Source organism: Neophocaena asiaeorientalis, unplaced genomic scaffold (assembly GCF_003031525.2).
Source record: "Neophocaena asiaeorientalis asiaeorientalis breed wild unplaced genomic scaffold, Neophocaena_asiaeorientalis_V1.1 scaffold240, whole genome shotgun sequence".
Classification (NCBI taxonomy): domain Eukaryota; kingdom Metazoa; phylum Chordata; class Mammalia; order Artiodactyla; family Phocoenidae; genus Neophocaena; species Neophocaena asiaeorientalis.
In genome coordinates, this window is record NW_020185331.1 from 718,893 (window position 1) to 738,702 (window position 19,810).

General features: G+C 35.4%; 1 protein-coding gene across 4 annotated transcripts in view; it reads left to right on the forward strand.

Moving 5' to 3' along the window:
- The window catches only part of LCOR (ligand dependent nuclear receptor corepressor), a 131,613-nt gene that overhangs the window by 36,674 nt on the left and 75,129 nt on the right, over positions 1 to 19,810 (forward strand). For 3 of the 4 annotated variants that reach the window (XM_024734950.1, XM_024734947.1, XM_024734948.1), the window contains one exon: positions 19,686 to 19,751. The exons of the other annotated variant lie outside the window; for it this stretch is intronic. In XM_024734950.1, the coding sequence (XP_024590718.1) occupies positions 19,686 to 19,751 (66 nt within the window). The remainder of the gene's footprint in view (positions 1 to 19,685; positions 19,752 to 19,810) is intronic. 4 annotated transcript variants of the gene reach the window in all.

The window sequence follows — 19,810 nt, forward strand, 5'->3', positions numbered from 1 at the left end:
TATATGATTTGCGAAAATTTTCTCCTATTTTTTTGGTTTTTTTCACTTTCTTCATAATATTGTTGGATTCATAGAAGTTTTTAATTTTTGTGAAGTTTAGCGTTAAATATTTTGTTGTTTATACTTTTGGTGTTATATTTAAGAATCCATTGCTACATCCAAAGTCACAAAGATTTACCCCTTTTTTCCTTTTAAGAGTTTTATGGTTTTCTCCCTTATGTTTAGATCTTTGATAAACTTTGGGTTAATTTTTATATATGGTGTGAGGTCAAGAATCTAATAACTTCATTCTTTTGCATGTGGTTATCCAGCATCCCGGTGTCATTTGTTGAAAAGGCAATTCTTTCCCCACTGAATAGTCTTGGCATCCTTGCCAAAAATCAGTTGACCATTGATGTATGGATTTGCTTCGGATTGTCATTTCTGTTCTATTGGTCTATATGTCTATTCTTGTGCCAGTACCACGCTCTTCTGATTATTGTGGCTTGTAATAGTTTTTGAAACCAGGATGTGTAAGTCCTCCAACTTCGTTCTTCTTTTTGTTCAGCTTTCTTCAAAACATGATTGTTCTGGCTGTTTTGGCTCCCTTGCAGTTTCATATGAATTTTAGGGTCAGTCTGTCAGTTTCTGCCAAAAAGGCATTTTGGTAGGGATTGCATTGAATCTGTAGATCAATTTGGGGAGTATATTGCCGTCTTAACAATATTAAGCATTCTGATCTAGGAACATAGGATGTTTTTCCATTTATTTAGGACTTCTTTCTTTCAACGTTGTTTTGCAGTTTTTAGTGTACAAGTCTTCCACCTCCTTGGTTAAATTTATTCCTAAGTATTTTATTCATTTTGATAATATTAGAAATGGAATTGTTTCCTTCATTTCAGATTGTTCATTGCTAGTGTATAGGTATTCATTGCTAATGTACAGAAATACAAATGATTTTTGCATGTTCTTGTATCTGGCAACCTTGTTGAACTTGTTTATTAGATCTAATAGTTTTTCTTCAGGATTTCCTATGTATAAGATCATGACATCTGTGAAGAGAGGTACTTTTACTTTTTCCTTTTCAATTCGGATGCCTTTTGTTTCTTTTTCTCTTACCTAATTGCCCTGGCTAGAACTTCCAGACAGTGTTGAATACTTGGCAAGAGTGAATATCCTTATCTTTTTCTCATCTTAGTGGGAAACTTTAAATCTTTCACCACTGAGTATGTTAGCCGTGAGTTTTTCATAGATGCTCATCATCAGGTTGTAAAATCTTCTTTCCGTTCCTAGGTTGTTGAGTATTTTTATCATGAAAGGGTGTTGGAATTGGTCAAATGCCTTTTCTGTGTCAGTTGAGATGATCATGTTATTTTTTCCCCTTTCATTCTGTTAATAGGGTGTTTAGTTTTTTTTCAGTTGGTTGATTTTTATATGTTGAGCCACCCTTGCACTTCTGGAATAAATCCATGGTCCATAGTTCTCTTAATATGCTGCTGAATTTTGTTTGCTATTATTTTGTTGAGGATTCTTGCATCTATATTCATGAGCGATATTGGTCTGTAGTTTTCTTGTGATGTTTTTGTCTTTGGTATCAGGGTAACACCAGCCTCCTGCAATGAGTTAGGAAGTATTCCTCTTCTATTTTTTGGCACAGTTTGAGAAGAATTGATGTTATTTCTTCTTTAAACGTTTAGCAGAATTCATCAGTGAAGCCATATGACCCTTGACTTCTATTTGTCAGAAGTTTTTAAAATTACTGTTTTAATCTCTTTGCTTTTACTAGATCTATTATATTTTTTATTGTTGAGTCAGTTTTGGTAGTTTATTTCTAGGAATTAGTCCATTTCATCTGTGTTATCTATTTGTTGGGATACTCTTGTTTGTTATATATTTTGTAATACTTTTTATTTCTGTAAAGTCAGTAGTGATGCTCCCACTTTCATTTCTGATTTTAGTAAATTGAGTCGTCTCTCTTTAATTTCTTGGTCAGTCTAACTAAAGGTTTGTCATTATTGTTATTCTTTTCAAAGTTTTAGTTTCACTGATTTTCTGTTTTTCTATTTTCTCACTTTAAAAAATCTCCACCCAAATCTTTATTATTTCCTTTCTTCTGCTTGCCTTGCATTTAGTTTCTTCTTTTTCTAGTTCCTTAAGTGTAGAAGGTTAGGTTACTGATTAGTGATATTCTTTTTTTTAATATAGGCATTTACAGATATAAATTCCCCTCTGAGCACTGCTTTAGCTGCATCCCGTATATTTTGGTATGTTGGGTTTTTTTTTTTTTTTAATTCTTCTCAAAGTATTTTCTAATTTTCTTTCTTTTTCTTTCTTTTTTATTTTTATTTTTGGCCACACCATGAGGCTTGTGGGATCTTGGTTCCCTGACCAGGGATCAAACTTGTGCCCCCTACAGTGGAAGTGTGGAGTCCTAACCATTGGACCACCAGGGAATTCCCAAGTATTTTCTGTTTTTCATTGTGATTACTTCTTTGACTCACTGGTTAAAAATGTGTTGTTTAATTTCTACATATTTATGAATTTCTCAGTTTTCCTGTTATTGATCCCAGTTTCATTACATTATTGTTGGAGAAGATATTTTGTATGATTACTAACTTTTTAAATTTATTGAGACCTTTTTTTGTGGTTTAACATGGTCTACCCTGGAGAATGTTCCATGTGCACTTGAAAAAATGTATATTCTGCTTTTGGTGGGCTATGTATGTCTTTTAGGTCTACTTGATTTATAGTGTTGCTCAAGTTTTCTGTTTCCTTTTTATCTCTTAGTTTCATTTGTTATTGAAAGTGGGATGTTGAAGTCTACAACTATTATTGTTGAACTTTTCCTCCTTTCCACTCTGTCAGTTTTGCTTCATATATTTTGGGCTTGGTTGTTAGGTGTATTTATATTTTAAATTGTTAAATTTTTTTTTTTTTAATTATGGTATAGTTGATGTACTTTATGAGTTTAAGGTGTACAACATAGTAATCAGAATTTTTAAAAGTTATATTTCATTTATAGTTGTTAAATCTTCTTGGTAAATTGATTTTTATCATATAATGTCCTTCTGTGTCTATTGTAACAAGTTTTATCTTAACATTTATTTTGTCTGATACTAGTATATCCACTTCATTTTTCTTTCAGTTGCTGTTTTCATGGACTTTTTCTTTTCTTTCATTTTCATCCTTTTTATGTCTGAATCTAACATGAGTTTCTTGTATACAGCATATAGTTGGATCATGTTCTTTTCTTAAATCCATTCTGCCCATCTCTGCCTTTTATAGGAGAGTTTAATCCATTTACATTTAATGTTTAATGCAGTTACTGATAAGGAAGGATCTTTGCCATTTTGCTGTTTGTTTTCTACATATCTCATGTCACTTTTGTTCTTTGGAAGTCTTCCATTACTGCGTTCTTTTGTGTTATATACATATTTTCTGGTGTACCATTTTGATTCCTTTCCCACTTCTTTTACTGTACAGTTTTTAGTTATTTTCTTAGTGTTTGCCCTGGGGATATATATTTATAATGTCTTAATTAATAACAACTTAGTTTCAGTAGTATTACAAAATATTTTGCTCCTATGTAGCTGTGTCCCTCGTCTTTAGGTTGTTATTGTATTGTCGCAGATTACATCTTTGTACATTGTATGCCCATCAACATAAACTTTTGATTATCTTTGTATGTAGCTGTCTTTTTAATCACATAAGGAGAAAAGAGGAGTTACCAAAATACAACCCCTCTCCCTTTCTTCCTTTCCCAAACATTTTATGATATAGTGCTTCTATTATGCTTTCAGATACTATTCTAAACAGTTTGCAGATATTTACTTAATTATCTTAATTTTTTGAGATCAAAACAATTTTATAGCCAAGGAAGGTGAGACATGAAGACAAATAACTTGCCCAAGGCCATAGAACTGTTATAACACGCAGTCAGAAATTTGAACCTAGGTAATCTGGCTCCAGAATCCATGTTCTTAACTACTACTAGTCTCTTACTTCCTGGAGTATGTAAAATTCAGTTGGATACATGAAACATAAGCACTTGTGTTGAAAATTCAAGACAGATAAAGCAAAGGATACTAGGAGTCAGCTGGGAGGAAAGATAACTTTTGAGCTATGTCCTTGAAGACCAAGCAGGATCAAGACTCTCGAGATTTGAGAGAAGACCGTTTTAGGCAGAAGAAACAGGGTGACGTGAGGGACTGAGATAAGCAAAAGCAAGGTGTATTTGAGAAACAGAGTACTTTGAGTTGAGTGTGCTTGAAGGACATTTGGAGAGGATGTTGAAAAGGTTCACTTTAGGAAGGATTTAAAAGCTAGACTTCATAGTTTGGAATTTACTCTGCAGGCATTAGATAATCATTGAATACTGTTGAGCAGAGAGAAACTGTAAAGAATTTACTTTATATGTAAAGATTATATAAATCTGAAGGCTAGCTCAGACTTTAATTTTAAAATTTCTAAAACATGGTGAAGCTTATTCCATTGGGGGCCAGATTGAAGTTTGATATTTTGTACTGACATATATTAAGGTATGTTGGAGATGTGTTATAAAGTAATGATTTTTTAAATTTGCAAATTAGATATGTTTAAGGAAATGTGTTTGGTTTTATCAAAAGGGATATGCTTCCTTTCAAAATCATCTCTTGTATGAGAGGTAGGGTGGTGTAATATGCATTTAATTACATGCCATATACAGTAGTTCAGATCAGCAGTGTTTTTTGAGTCCTTATGAAACCAGTGTGTTTGCCAGATGATGGAAGTATAACCATAAGTAAGACGTGGTCATATTTTCAGTCTCTTTTCCTTCCTAATTGGTAAATGTTGGAATGCTCTAGTATTCAGTCTTCTTTGTCCTTTTTTTTTTCTTTTGTTCATATTCTTTTCCTTTATAGTTTATTACAAGATACTGAGTATAGTTCCCTATGCTATACAGTAGGACCTTGTTGTTTATCTATCTTATATATAGTAGTTTGTATCTGCTAATCCCAAACTCCTAATTTATCCTTTCCTCACCCCCTTTGCGGTTTGGTAACTATAAGTTTGTTTTCTATGTCTGTGAGTCTGTTTCTGTTTTGTAAATAAGTTCATTTGTATCTTTTTTTTTTTTTTTTAGATTTCACATATAAGTGATATCATATGATATTTGTCTTTCACTGGCTTACTTCACTTAATATGATAATTTCTAGTTCCATCCATGTTGCTGGAAATTTCATTTTTTTTTTTTTTTTAACAGCAAGTAGAACTCTTTTTATTTAGTTGTTTGTTTGTCACGCCTGACAGCATGCAGGATCTTAGTTCCCCAACCAGGGATTGAACCGATGCTCCCTGAAGTGGAAGTACAGAGTCCTAACCACTGGACCACCAGGGGATTCCCCACATTTCATTCTTTTTTATGGCTGAGTAGTATTCCACTGTATATATATGCCACATCTTTGTTCATTCATCTGTCAATAGACATTTAGGTTGCTCCCATGTCTTGGCTGTTGTAAATAGTGCTGCTGTGAACATTGTGTGTGGGGGGTGCATGTATCTTTTCAAACTAGAGTTTTGCCCATATATATGCCCAGGAGTGGGATTGCTGGATCATATGGCAACTCTGCTTTTAGTTTTTTAAGGAATCTCCATACTGTTTTCCATAGTGGCTGTACCAACTTACATTCCCACCAGCAGTGTAGGAGGGTTCCCTTTTCTCTACACCCTCTCCAGCATTTATTATTTGTGGACTTTTTGATGATGGCCATTCTGACCAGAGTAAGGTGATAACCTCATTGTAGTTTTGATTTGCATTTTTCTAATTAGCAGTCTTGAGCATCATTTCATGTGCTTATTGGCCATCTGTATGTCTTCTCTGGAGAAATGTCTATTTAGGTCTTCTGCACATTTTTTGATTGGGTTCAAACTCTGCTTTTAGTTTTTTAAGGAATCTCCATACTGTTTTCCATAGTGGCTGTACCAACTTACATTCCCACCAGCAGTGTAGGAGGGTTCCCTTTTCTCTACACCCTCTCCAGCATTTATTATTTGTGGACTTTTTGATGATGGCCATTCTGACCAGAGTAAGGTGATAACCTCATTGTAGTTTTGATTTGCATTTTTCTAATTAGCAGTCTTGAGCATCATTTCATGTGCTTATTGGCCATCTGTATGTCTTCTCTGGAGAAATGTCTATTTAGGTCTTCTGCACATTTTTTGATTGGGTTCTTTTTATCTGCCCTCATTGAGTGGATAAGATCTCATCTAGTTCTAAGGCTTTATATTCTGTCTGTACTTTGATGATTTCGAGTTTTATATCCCTGATACCAGGGGTCAAACTCACCTATCCAGTTGTTTCCTGCATACATCCACTTTGATTTGCAAGAGACAAGTCAGACTTAATGTGTCCAAAACTGAACTAGATTTGTCTCTGTGCAGCCTGTTTCTCCTCCAGTCTTCTCTTAGAAAGTTACATTACCATTCACCCAGCTCTCGACCAAAAAAAGCCTAAGTGTCCTTTCCCTCATTCTACATCTACTGCATCATCAAAGCGAATTGGTTTAATCTTCAATAGATACTCTATATTCTGTCACTACTTTCTACCTCCATTACTGCCATTCCGGTTTAAGTCACCATTTTCTCTTGCCAAGGCTATTGTAATAATAGTCTCATTATAATGTTTTACTTATAATCAGTTATCTGTGCAGCCACCTGGTAAACTTAAACAGTATAAATCTGATCACATTACTTCCACCACTACCCAAATGTAAAGCTAGTGGATTTCTCTTAAGTTCAAACGTCAGATCTTCTCACCATAGCCTCTGTGATCTTGCCTCTAGAGCTCTGATCTCATGTTCTGCTTTCCATTTTATTCACTTTGCTCAGACCATACCAACTTTCTTGCTGTTTCTCACATATACCATACTTCATACCATTTACTGCTTCAGTACTCTTCCCTCTGCCTAGAACATTCCTTTGTCTTGGATATCTAAATGGCTTGCTCACTCCATTCAGTGCTCAAAAATTCAGCCTCCTAGAGTCTTTTCCAGTCTGCTGTATTCTTCTTTGACCAGTTCTTCTTTTACTTACCTTCACCACATATTATTCATTATCATCGTCATCATTATTTATATCATTTGTCTCCTCTGCCAGAATTAAAGTTCCAAGATAAGGACTTTTGTCTGTGTTGTTCACAGCTGCATTCTAGTGACTGACTCATAGTAGACACTCAATAAATAGAAATAAATAAGTATCTATAGTCTATCAAGGACAGAAGGCTCAGAAACAACAACTTTTCTAAAAGGCAATAGAAATCGCTGATCTCTCATATAATATTTTTAGTATGTGAGAAAATACGTAATGACAAAGGGCTATTATGAATTCAGTAATGCTTTTTAAAGAAATAATGCATTTTGTTCATAGCAAAAAAATGCATTTAGAAAAGTAGTGACTCTATGTGCAAGCACATTTTTATTTAATTTACAAACAGTGCTCATGTATGTGGACGTACTGACCTTGTAATGACTGAGTTCCTCTAAGGAATTGTGGCCCACAGATTGTGAACTCCTGATATAATTGACCTATTCCTAATCAGCTTCAGATTTGCATTTAAATGGCTTCTTTTTAGCATAATTACTCTACCCAAGACAGTTTGATATAACAGAAAAAAATGAACCAAAACTGTCCTGGGAGTTCCAAAGAACTAAATTCATCTGACCTAGTTACTTACTACCTTTGCAGTCTTGGTTACTTAACATCTTGGAATCTCATTTATGGCGTAATGTATGTAAATACAATTATATGAAATTATTTCAGTAATGTTCCAGCTACTCAGTATGTATCCCTTTTCCCTCCTTAGTGTATTAATACCACTGTTTTTCAGTACTTCATCTCTCAATTTATTGCTCTCTTTGCTGTGATTACAGCTTTGCACAAAAATGTGTCCTGTCATCTCTGTTCATGGGGCAGCAAAGCAAGCCATTAATTAATTCTGGTTTTAGTTCATAGATACAGGAACCTTTTTCCATTAGCTGTCACTTGCCCTTCTGTTTCATTTATTTGCATTTCTTTGGGTCTTCAGCATGCGAGACACATGAAATAGAGTCATTATAAAATCTTAAATCACTTAGGTAAATAGAAGGATATAGGAATTAGGAAGGGTGTGTTTGTATTCATCCAACAAACACTGCAGTTAAGGAACAGGCAGGCTGATGTTAAGAAAAAGATAATAGCCTCCAGTTCTCTGCTCAAAATCTAGTAGATAAAATGCCAAAAAAAAGAAAAATTGAAATATAGTTTACTAGTAGTACAACTTCAGCACTGTTGAGGATGTTCTTAACTTTGCCTGGGGCTTATGGGCTGAGATAAGGGTTGCCTTAGTATTAACTGGATTAAAGGTTGCAGAAGAACATTCTGGGCAGAGGGCTTGCTGTACTTAAAAGGCATGGAAGGATTGACATGTATGTAACGACCAATAAATCAGTCTGGCCAGAGCATAGCATATGTAGAAAGAAAATGGCAGGGCAGACTGAAAAGGTAGTTTGGGACTAGACAGACCCTCAGTGATCTTGCATGCCAGCCAGGAATTTGAAGTTTTCAGTATTGTCAGTTGGAAAGCCATCAAAGATTTTTAAAACCAGGAAAAGACGGAAGAAGTTTCGTGGCAGTGTGAAAGATGGATTCTGGTGGATTTGATGGTATAGGGGATGTTTTAAATAGATGAATGAAAAGTTGAGATGTTACTAGCAGGTTGTGTGAAAAAGTGAAAAGCCTGGGCTTTAGAATCACCAGCCTGGTTTTAAACCTAGGCTCTGCGTCTTCGTAGTTGTATGAAAAAAATAGCCACTTCAGTCTTTTATTTTCTTACTTGTATTAGGTAGTAATAATACCTGTTTTACAGTGTTCCCCTGAAGATTTTATCATAATGGGTATGAAGTACCTGATACAGTGCTTGCTTGATACCAGCTAAGGGCTCAATTATTATCTATTATTATCAACATGAGTGACATATATTATAATTATTAAGGTAAGAAATGGTGAAGGCCTGAATTTAGGAGTGGATAAAAGAGAATAGATTTGGATGAAGCTTTTGTAATTAACACGAATAGGACTGACTGATGTAGGGAAAGAATGGAATCATGACTGAGTGAGATTTGTAATCTGAATGTCTTGGGGGAAGGGGTTAGTGATGCCATTTTCCTCGTAAGGAATACAGGGATCATCACTGGTTGAGATGAGGGAAAAGGGGTAGAATGATTTTGATTTGGATTTTTGGAGGTATTTGGGATATCTTGGTGATGATATGAAGCAGGCAATTAGAAATAACGTCTGGAGCAAGAGATAAGAGATTGGAGAGTTGTCAGTATATGTGTGGTAGCAGAAATGTGTGTAAATGTTAAACGGCAGAGCATATATTTTAAACATTTCCCCTATATCCCCACACTGCTGAGCTCTGTACAAAACACTTGATTAGTTCTTGTTATTAAGTGTGAGATTTAGGGTGACTTTGTATATAGAAAAGATAATGCATAGTTACTTCGATTACTAATTTAATGTTCAGTTTATTTAAATTTATAAATTAAAACCTCATTCTCCTAAAATATAGATCCTACTCCAAACTTACACTTTTGATAAATATTTTAGTTAACTCTTAAAACATTTTAATGTAAAACTATAGATATTTTTCCTTAAATATTGATTTAACAGAACCTTCTTAGATACTTTGAAAAAATCTTGTAAATATAATTTAAACTTATAAATGTGGTTATTCTTAAGTTGTGTAAGAATTCTAATACAGTATACAAACTTAGTAAGATTTCAGCCTACAACCAGGTCTAAATCAGCTATTCAGTTCTACATTTCAGATTAAAATTCCAAGGCTGGCTCTCTAGCAGGCCAAGTTTTCTTAAAACATTATAAATATTTACCAAATATGCATACTTATTTCGTTAACAGCTTTATTGACATATAATTTATACACCTTACAATTCACTCATTTTAAGTATACAATTCACTGATTTTTATTATATTTACCAAGTTGTGCAGCCATCACCAAAATCTGTTAGAATAAATCCATCACCTTGAAAAGAAACGTGGTGTCCATTTGCTGTCATTCCCATTTTCACTCCCAGCCCTAGGAAAACACTACTTTCTATTGCTATAGATTTGTCTTTTGTGGACATTTCATATAAACAGAATCATATAGTATATGACCTTTTATTTCTGGCCTTTTTCACTTAGCATAATGTTTTGAAGTTCATTCATCCTTATTGTAATAATATTCTCATTATATGGATATACTACATTTTATTTATCCTAGATTACTTTTTTTTTTTTTGCAGTACGCGGGCCTCTCACTCCTGTGGCCTCTCCTGTTGCAGAGCACAGGCTCTGGACGCGCAGGCTCAGCGGCCATGGCTCACAGGCCCAGCCGCTCCGCGGCATGTGGGATCTTCCCAGACCCGTGTTGCCTGCATCAGCAGGCGGACTCTCGACCACTGCGCCACCGGGGAAGCCCTAGATTACTTTTTAATATGAAATAATTAAGGTTTAATTCTCTTAAATCACTCCTATACTTTGTTTAAAAAAAAGAAAACTTCAAAATAAGTGAACTAAGCTTCTGTCATAAGTTAGAAAAAGAACAGCAGAATAAACCCAAAGAAAATAGATAATGAAACTTAGTGAAAATTAATGAACCAGAAAACAAAGATATATTAGAGAAGATCAAGAAAAGTCAAAAGTGAATTGGGAGGGGGGACTAAGAAAACAAGCCTGGTAAAATTGATCAAGGAATAAAAGACATAAATAAATAATATTATGAAAATGAAGACTACAGAGGAAGAGGAGATTTAAAAGATAAGGGATTTATAGCAGCGTTATTTTATACTAGCCAAAAGGTAGAAGCAACTTGTGTCCATCGATGTATGAATGGATAAACAAAATATGATCTATGTATCGGTGGAATGTTATTCAGCCTTAAAAGGGACAGAAGTCCTGTCACATGCTGCAGGATGGATGAACTGTGAGGATATTATGCTAAATGAAGTAAGCCAGTTACTAAATGACAAATATATACTCTGTTATTCCACTTAAGAGGTGTGCAGTAGTCACATTTGTATAGACAGAAAGTAGAATGGCAGTTGGCAGGACTGGGAGTAGGAGGAAATAGGGAGTTACTATTTAATGGGTATAGAGTTTCAGTTTTGCAAGATGAAAAAAGTACTGGAGATGGGTGATGGTGCAAACAGTGTAAATATATGTAATGGTAAACTTAAAAATGATTAAAATTATAAATTTTATATTATGTACGTTTTACCACAACTTTAAAAAAGATAAGGGAAAATACTATCAACCATATGCCAATAATTTTGAAATTAAAGAAAAATATAGCTTACCAAAATCTGATTCAAGAAGAAATAAAAAGCTTGAATTATTCTATAACTATTAAATAAATTTAATAGTTAAAACTCTTCTGTCAAAGAGAATAAGCCCAGAATGCTTTAGATTTGAGTTCTTCCCAACTTTTTTTTTTTTTTTATGGTGCGCGGGCCTCTCACTGTTGTGGCCTCTTCCGTTGCGGAGCAGAGGCTCCGGACGCGCAGGCTCAGCGGCCATGGCTCACGGGCCCAGCTGCTCCACGGCACGTGGGATCCTCCCGGACCGGGGCACGAACCCGTGTCCCCTGCATCGGCAGGCGGACTCTCAACCACTGCGCCACCAGGGAAGCCCCTCTTCCCAACTTTTAAGGAAGAAAGCTTCCCAATTTTCTGTCACCTCTTTCAGAAAGTAGGAAAAATGGAAATATGTCTCAACTCCTTCGAGGAGGACAGTTTCCAAACCCAAACATATATAAGAAAAAAAAAAGTTATAGGTCAATTTCACTCATGAAATAGATTAGCCCTTTAGTAATTGAAAAATTCTTCACTTTTTTGTTTTATGCTTTTAAAAAAATTTTATTGGAGTATAGTTGCTTTACAGTGTTGTGTTAGTTTCAGGTGTACAGCAAAGTGAAACAGTTATACATATCCATATATCCACTCTTTTTTTTTTAGATTCCTTTCCCATATACGCCATTACAGAGTATTGAGTAGAGTTCCCTGTGCTATACAGCAGGTTCTTATTAGTTATCTATGTTTTACGCTTTTATCCTTGAATAATTCTTTTTCTGATTGTTACTGCCACCTTTATTGCTTTCTTTTTTTCTTTTTTTTACAGTTTTCTCATATCTATGTCTCCCTCTTTAGTTTCAACATATCTATGTCACTTTGAGTCTGTTAACTGCATATTGCTGTGCCCTACCTGACACTTTTCTCTTTTACGTAGTTAATTCAGTTGATTAATATTTATTGTAACATGTACATGGTTGATACTATTCCTGAAATTATTTTTTGTGTTTCTTGTTTAGCATGCTCGCCTTTTGTTTCGTTTTTAATTTTATTTACTTTTATAGTTGATCATTTTTGGTTCTTTATTTCCTCTGGTGATTGGAAATTCTTCAGCTTTATCCATATGTTTTAAGCAAATTTAAAGCTACATTTTCTTTTTTCTTTTTTCTTTTTTTTTTTTTTGCGGTACACGGGCCTCTCACCGCTGTGGCCTCTCCCGTTGCGGAGCACAGGCTCCGGACGCGCAGGCTCAGCGGCCATGGCTCATGGGCCCAGCTGCTCCACGGCATGTGGGATCCTCCCAGACCTGGGCACGAACCTGTGTCCCCTGCATCGGCAGGTGGACTCTCAACCACTGCGCCACCAGGGAAGCCCACTACATTTTCTTATCAACATCAAACAGTAATGACTATTATAAATTGTTCCCTCATCCCACATGCACACTTGATCTTACATACTTAAGCATATTTTACTATTACTTTTTCACCCAAGATTGTGTTGTGATAGTTTGGGATGTTATTCCTAAATCATTAATTTAAAAAATTATATTGTGTTTATCTATTTAAAGAATCCTTTCTTATCTGTTATATTAAACTGAACCCCCCCATATTAGTAACAACTGTTTATACTTATCTGTTAGTTTTACTGGTATATTGATTAACCATTATTTTTTATATAAACAGTGTTTTCCATTTTTAGGTCTTTGTTCTGAATTTTTTTTTTTATCTCAACTACTTTAAGTGACTGTTGCTAGTACCCAGAGTAAATGGCTGTCCTGTTTTCCAAATCATAGCATATCCAGTAATTTCTTTATTTTACTCATATCTGTGAAAAACAGATTGGCTAAAAAAAGTGAGGTTTTTTTACCCTCAGAATTTTGTGAGCATACTTCCATTGGCTTTTAGCATTTACTTTTACTTATGAAATGACTGTCATTCTAAATCGCTTTCCTCTTATTTTATGTAAAATTAAGTAAAATTTTCTCCTTATTCGGAGCTTTTAAACTTTTATTTTTGAAATTCAGATATTCTGCCAGGAGAGTTTTTACATGTATATATGCTTTATTTTCCCCTGAGTATTTTGCCGCAGTACTTCTCAGAGCACATTAAATATGAAGACTCAAGACAGTATTCAACATTAGGAAGTTTTCTTTTCCTTCTCCTCCTCCTTCCCCCTCACTCTACCCCCATTTCTTAAATTTAATTTTTAAAAATTTATACTCTTTGCTCTTTCTTGTTCTAGAAATCCTATTTCACAGACATTGAATGTCCTGGCCTCCTCTTCCTCTCTAATCTTTTTCTCATGATTTCTGTGTCTTCAGATTTACTGTGCATTGTGAGGACATTTCTTAAATTGGCTTTTTAAATCACTAATTTGATGTATATTTTTCTACTTAATACCTCTATTTGGTTTTTTGGCAGTTTTGTTTTCCTTTTTTCCCCTCCCCAAGCACATATTCTCCACTTCTTTTCCAGAGCAGCTTGCTTTTTGTTTTAAATGCTGTTCTTCCCTGGTTTCAATAGAAATACTATTTATAATTTTTCTTCAATCTCTGATGTTTTTCTTCATTAATTCTGTTTCAGTTTGGACTGGTTTTTTTTTTTGCGATACGGGGGCCTCTCACTGTTGTGGCCTCTCCCGCTGCAGAGCACAGGCTCCGGACGCGCAGGCTCAGCAACCATGGCTCATGGGCCCAGCCACTCCACGGCACGCGGGATCCTCCCGGACTAGGGCACGAACCCATGTCCCTTGCATCGGCAGGTGGACTCAACCACTGCACCACCAGGGAAACCCCTGGGCTGTTAGTTTTGACTGGGTTATTGTTTGTCTTCAGTATGTCTGGTCAGGTTTTTCATCAGTTTTTTTTTTCTTTTTTGAATTTTATTTTATTTTTTTATACAGCAGATTCTTATTGGTTATCTATTTTACACATATTAGTGTGTATAGGTCAATTCCAATCTCCCAGTTCATCCCACCACCCCCCCAACCCTGTTTTCCCCCCTTGGTGTCCATATGTTTGTTCTCTACATTTGTGTCTCTATTTCTGCCTTGCACACCAGTTCATCTGTACCATTTTTCTAGATTCCACATTTATGCGTTAATATACGATACTTGTTTTTCTCTTTCTGACTTCATTCTGTATCATAGTCTCTAGGTCCATCCACGTCTCTACAAATGACCCCATTTCATCCTTTTTATGGCTGAGTAATATTCCATTGTATATATGTACCACATCTTCTTTATCCATTCATCTGTTGATGGGCAGGTTGCTTCCATGACCTGGCTATTGTAAATAGTGCTGCAGTGAACATTGGGGTGCATGTGGCTTTTTGAATTATGGTTTTCTCTGGGTATATGCCCAGTAGTGGGATTGCTGGGTCATATGGTAATTCTATTTTTAGTTTTTTAAGGAACCTCCATACTGTTCTCCGTAGTGGCTGTATCAATTTACATTCCCACCAGTAGTGCAAGAGGGTTCCCTTTTCTCCACACCCTCTCCAGCATTTGTTGTTTGTAGATTTTCTGATGATGCCCATTCTTTTTCATCAGTGCTTGTGCTGGGTAAGTAAGCCAGCAAATGGGTTCCTCATAGAGCATGGGCCAGAAGCAGATGCTCAGGGAGAGAGGAAGAACTCTTAATGAGTGTAGCTGTCCACCAGGGGTGGGTTGCGTAAAGTAATGAGAAGAGGAGCCTGGTTTTTGCTCATTACCTGTAGAAGTTCATCCAGACTTACTTGGTTGTATGACACACTGAAATAGCTGGAACATCAGTAAAAAGAGATTAATTACCTTATATTCCTTTGGAGATTGCATGTGAAAGATTGTACAATCTGGTGCTTTTTAATTATTCATTTTGGCACTCGTAATGAAGTTAAGTGTGGTATTTGCAAGTTGAAAACCCTGAGTTTTAAGCAAAGAACTCCAGATACTATCAGTCTCCTCTTTGTTTAAGCTATTAGTTGATGATTGTTACCAGCAAGCAGCTTTGAACTGATATTTTGTAAAATAATAATACTCTATTGAAGATTGAGCTCTTTTATACCGGCACCAAGTTTTGCAAGATATCCAAGGGACCTTGATGTGAAAATTACTGATTTTCTGATATGCTCCTAGTTTTCCTTTAGCCCCTCTTTATCTCTCAGACTGATAATCTCTGTACTGTTATCTCAGAGGAGACGGTCCCAAGACTCACGAACCATTTTTTCATTCCATTCATAGTATTTTGCTTTATTTCAAAAGTACAGGCTGTTGCTTATTAGTTGGCTATATATTTGATATGTTCCTATCTTGTTACTTTTCATAATCTGTTTTCCCCATTTTGGTTAGAAATAGAGATTATGATTTAGATTGAAGAGGGTAATGTGTGAGGAATTTTAATCTTCTGTCTTTTGTTTTTGAGAGCTAGGTTATTCAAAGCAAAGGCTAAAAACCAGGCACATAGAGCCCTAGTGTAAGAGGAACCTTGTGGGAAACAGGAAGGCCTTCCTTCCTAGCCTTCTTGAAGCGTTAAATCTCCTTGAGGAGATGACATAAACATATAGAAGAAAAAACAAAAGCAGTGTTTAGATAGCGTATGACAAACTTTGTATTACAGAATACTTACATAGTGCTTTGCATGTGACAGAAAAGAGAAAACATAAGGTAGTTGACATTTATTTAAAAGGGAGGGAGTGGTATGTGAATTCTGAGAGTGAGAAAACTGGAAACTCAGGCTCCATGAGGGCAGACACCATGTCTGTTCATCATTGCCTGCCTACTCGGTGCCTGCCACTGTCCCTGATAGGTGGTAGGCTTTCAGTTAATATATGTTGGATAAGCGAATATCTATTTGTTGAACAAACTGAAGAGTGCCTTGAAGGAAATAATTTATTTGGGCAGAGGTGAAATGAAAAGGCTTGAGAAAATATTAGGAGGTAGAAATAATAGATGACTGAATACATTAGAATACCAGCCTGGATGGAGCTGTGAGAATGAGCAGGAAAGTTCTGAGAAATAAGGCTGTCAGTGGTAGGTTAGGGTCAAATTATAAATAGTTTTGATTGCTGGACTTAGGAATTTGGGATTTGTTTTTCAAACAAAGTGGGGGTTTTCTGAACAGATGGTCACATTGTTAAAGTAGTGTTCAGGAATACTGTCTGAAGACACAGTGATTGTCTTCAGGTTGCAGTGAGAAAGAGATTGGAGATCAGCTTTGATCCCAGTTGCAATATTGGATAGGAATTCTTTGGCCAGTAGTCATGCTCAATAAAATTAATATTTCTTTACATGTAATAATATATTACATACCGGTGCTTTTTAAGCCCTGGTGATTGAACATAAGGACATAGCTGTCTTTTTCATTATTTATTTAATTTTCCATGGCATTTTGTTTATTGATCTTCATGGCTTTTTTGTGAGATCATGGTATAAATTTTGAATACATTTGTTCTTTTCTTGTTTGCCTTTTGTTAATGTCAAGCATAGCACGTGAGACATTCCTTGTTGCTATGCAACTGCTAAATTCAGTATTTAGTATTAATAAAACTGAATGGCATTAAATTCAGTTAACGGGGAAGCAAAATATGACTTAACAATGTCTGATCAGTATTTGTACGGTTTAATGTATTGTTGCAGACGTGAGCAAAAGAGAAGTGACTTGTTTACAGTTACTGTTTTGATCAAAATTAGTTGTAGTTAAATCTTTGCATTTATGACCAGATTTTTTTTCTTGTTTGATTCTTTTTGGTCTGTCCCTTTCACTGCTCTTTGATAATGTGATTCAGTTTTTGTTAGTGTTTGTGTGTTATTGATGAAGTTCTTATTCTATTATTCTTTCCAATTCTGTTATCTTCTGTAATTTTTAAAATTTTATCTCCCAAGGCTTTTATTTGCTTTTTTTTCCCTTAGTATTATTTTTTGCTCTATTTACATTTTTCCCTTTCAAGAATTTATGACTAAGCATCCACATTTGGAATTTGTTATAATTTCATATAAACCCAGGTGAAAGCCTATTAGATATGCTCTTCAGAGTAAGGGCCACCTGTAATCCCCTTTAGTTATTTGCAGTGTGTACTTGGTACTTGCCAGATATTGAAGTGCTTTCATTAATATTTGTGAAGTCAGAAATCCGTTTTGAGGATAAGAGGGCTTTAGAGGCAGCTGCAGGATTTTTTTTTTTAAGTTTGTGTTGAAAATATCTAGTTTGCAGGCCCAGGATAGGCAGTATCTAGCAATTCTTTCTCATTCCCTCATCACCACCTCCCCACTCTCAAAACCCTTAGCCCAACACTTTCTCTCCTCCCTAGTGTAGGGAAGAGAGGACATAGTAATTTAGTGGACAGTGTTTTAATTATAGTAGGCAAACAATAAACAGGATAGATACCTCCCATTTGCTTGAATGGGTAGTTTGGTTTTGCTGATGTCCTTGGAATTATTTTGATGGGAAGAACTAAGGAGAGTTGAAAAACGATTAATCCTTAATAATAAATGAAAAATCTAGAATCTAGAAATCATGAAAATAATTTAGAAAAACCAACTCTCTAACTACAGTGCAGATGATACAAACTCTAGGGATTACCCTATTGAAAATGATGGCTTAATATTAAGGGCAAAGAAATCCCTTACATTACAATGTTACTCTTACAACCAGGTAAAATACTATTTCTAGGGACCATCTTTTCTACTCTCTTACTTTCCAAACCCTTTATGGTGATTGTATTTGTGGTTAGGAAGTGTCCCTGTTTGTGGACCTCATGTATCCACCTGGCTATAGTATTTTTACATTAGTAGTTCCCTCACTTTTGAACGTAAGAGTGCTTTTTTAACAATTAAAAATAAATTATAAACCCTTAGGTGATAATACATTATGTGACAAAATACATAGTGCCCCAAACTACTAGGAATTCAGTAACACTTCATATATTTTCTTAATTGCAGTAATATTTGTGTGCATTTGAAAAGTTGTATGTACACTGAATGCACAAGACCTTTCTAAAGGTCATGCTTAAAAGGACATGGACTCATGGACCTCTTGTAATTATTTGAGCTCCTAATGAGGTCCATGATACATAATTTGGGAACTGCTGCACTAATGAATTACGTATTATGTTGTATAAAGGTACAATTTGATTCTCTTTTGCATTTTCCTCCTTACTCTTAATAACCTATAGAAAACAGCAAGATGGCAAAGATATTTTTACATTGTTTTTCATTGAGTTAATCAGCAACATTTGAGATAAAAAATTAGAAAAGGTTTTGTTTTCATTTTCTACTTTTTTCTTTTAGAACTTTCTAAAGGAATTTAAAAAAATATATTTAAAAAATTTATTTGGCTGTGTTGGGTGTTAGTTGTGGTTCGCAGGATCTTCTATTGCAGTGCGCGGGCTTCTTCCTAGTTGTGGCACGCTGGCTCAGTAGTTGCAGCACGCAGGCTCTCTAGTTGTGGCACGTGGGTCAGTAGTTGTGGCGCGTGGGCTCTCTAGTTGTGGCACACAGGCTCTACAGCACGCAGGCTGAGTAGTTACAGCACGTGGGCTTAGTTGCCCTGTGGCATGTGGGATCTTATTTCCGTGACCAGGGATTGAACCTGCGTCCTCTGCGTTGGAAGGTGGATTCTTAACCACTGGACCACCAGGGAAGTCCCCTCATTTTCTACTTTGTACTGATTGAGAGTGGTAATAGTTTAAACATCTATGTATAGGTATATTTGAATTCTCTTTCTCTCTCTCTCTCTTTCTTTTTGTATGTGTAACTAGTGGGTTCTAGCTTCATAAAGGAACCAGTAGTTCTGTAGTTACTGTGGCAGTGTGAACTAATTACAGAAGTCTTTTTCTTTTATAATATTTAAAATGGGCTTTTTTGTGCGTGCATGTGATATAGATATTGTTTTCAGTTAGGATTTTCCTTCTTAAAAAATACTGTTAGATTGAAGAGTCTATTATCTCAGTTCATATTCAGAAACATGCCATTTAGATTAACCCAGAACATTGGAAATTTTGAAGCAGTTTGACTCTTTCGTTGGGGAAGGTGCTTTTTAAAATGAGGTTTGAAAGTTTATGTAAAGAGGTATTTGGAATTTTGTAAGATAGTAAGAGATCTCATCATTCCATTCCTTCATTGGTTATTTCTACTGTTGTTTTGTATTGTCTTGGAATGGGCTCTGAATTTGTATTGAGTGTTATTCACTGACAAAAATGCAAATGCTCCCTTTAGATTGGTCATATACTCTCCTCAGCATCCCATCAGTAATAATCTGGAGGTCCTTGAGAATTGGAAGAAAACACCATTGTTTTTTCATGCAACAAGGTTAAATTTACTGTAGGGAATATTATTGTAATAATGGATTTTTTTTCATCCTTTTAGGGTTTGAAAGTATTCTTGAAGGGCTGTTTGGACCTGCATTATTAAAAGATCTCAGTTTATTTAAAGGTATTCAGAATTTTTTTGCCATTTCAAATTCTTCCTGGTGACATAAATGATACCTTGGT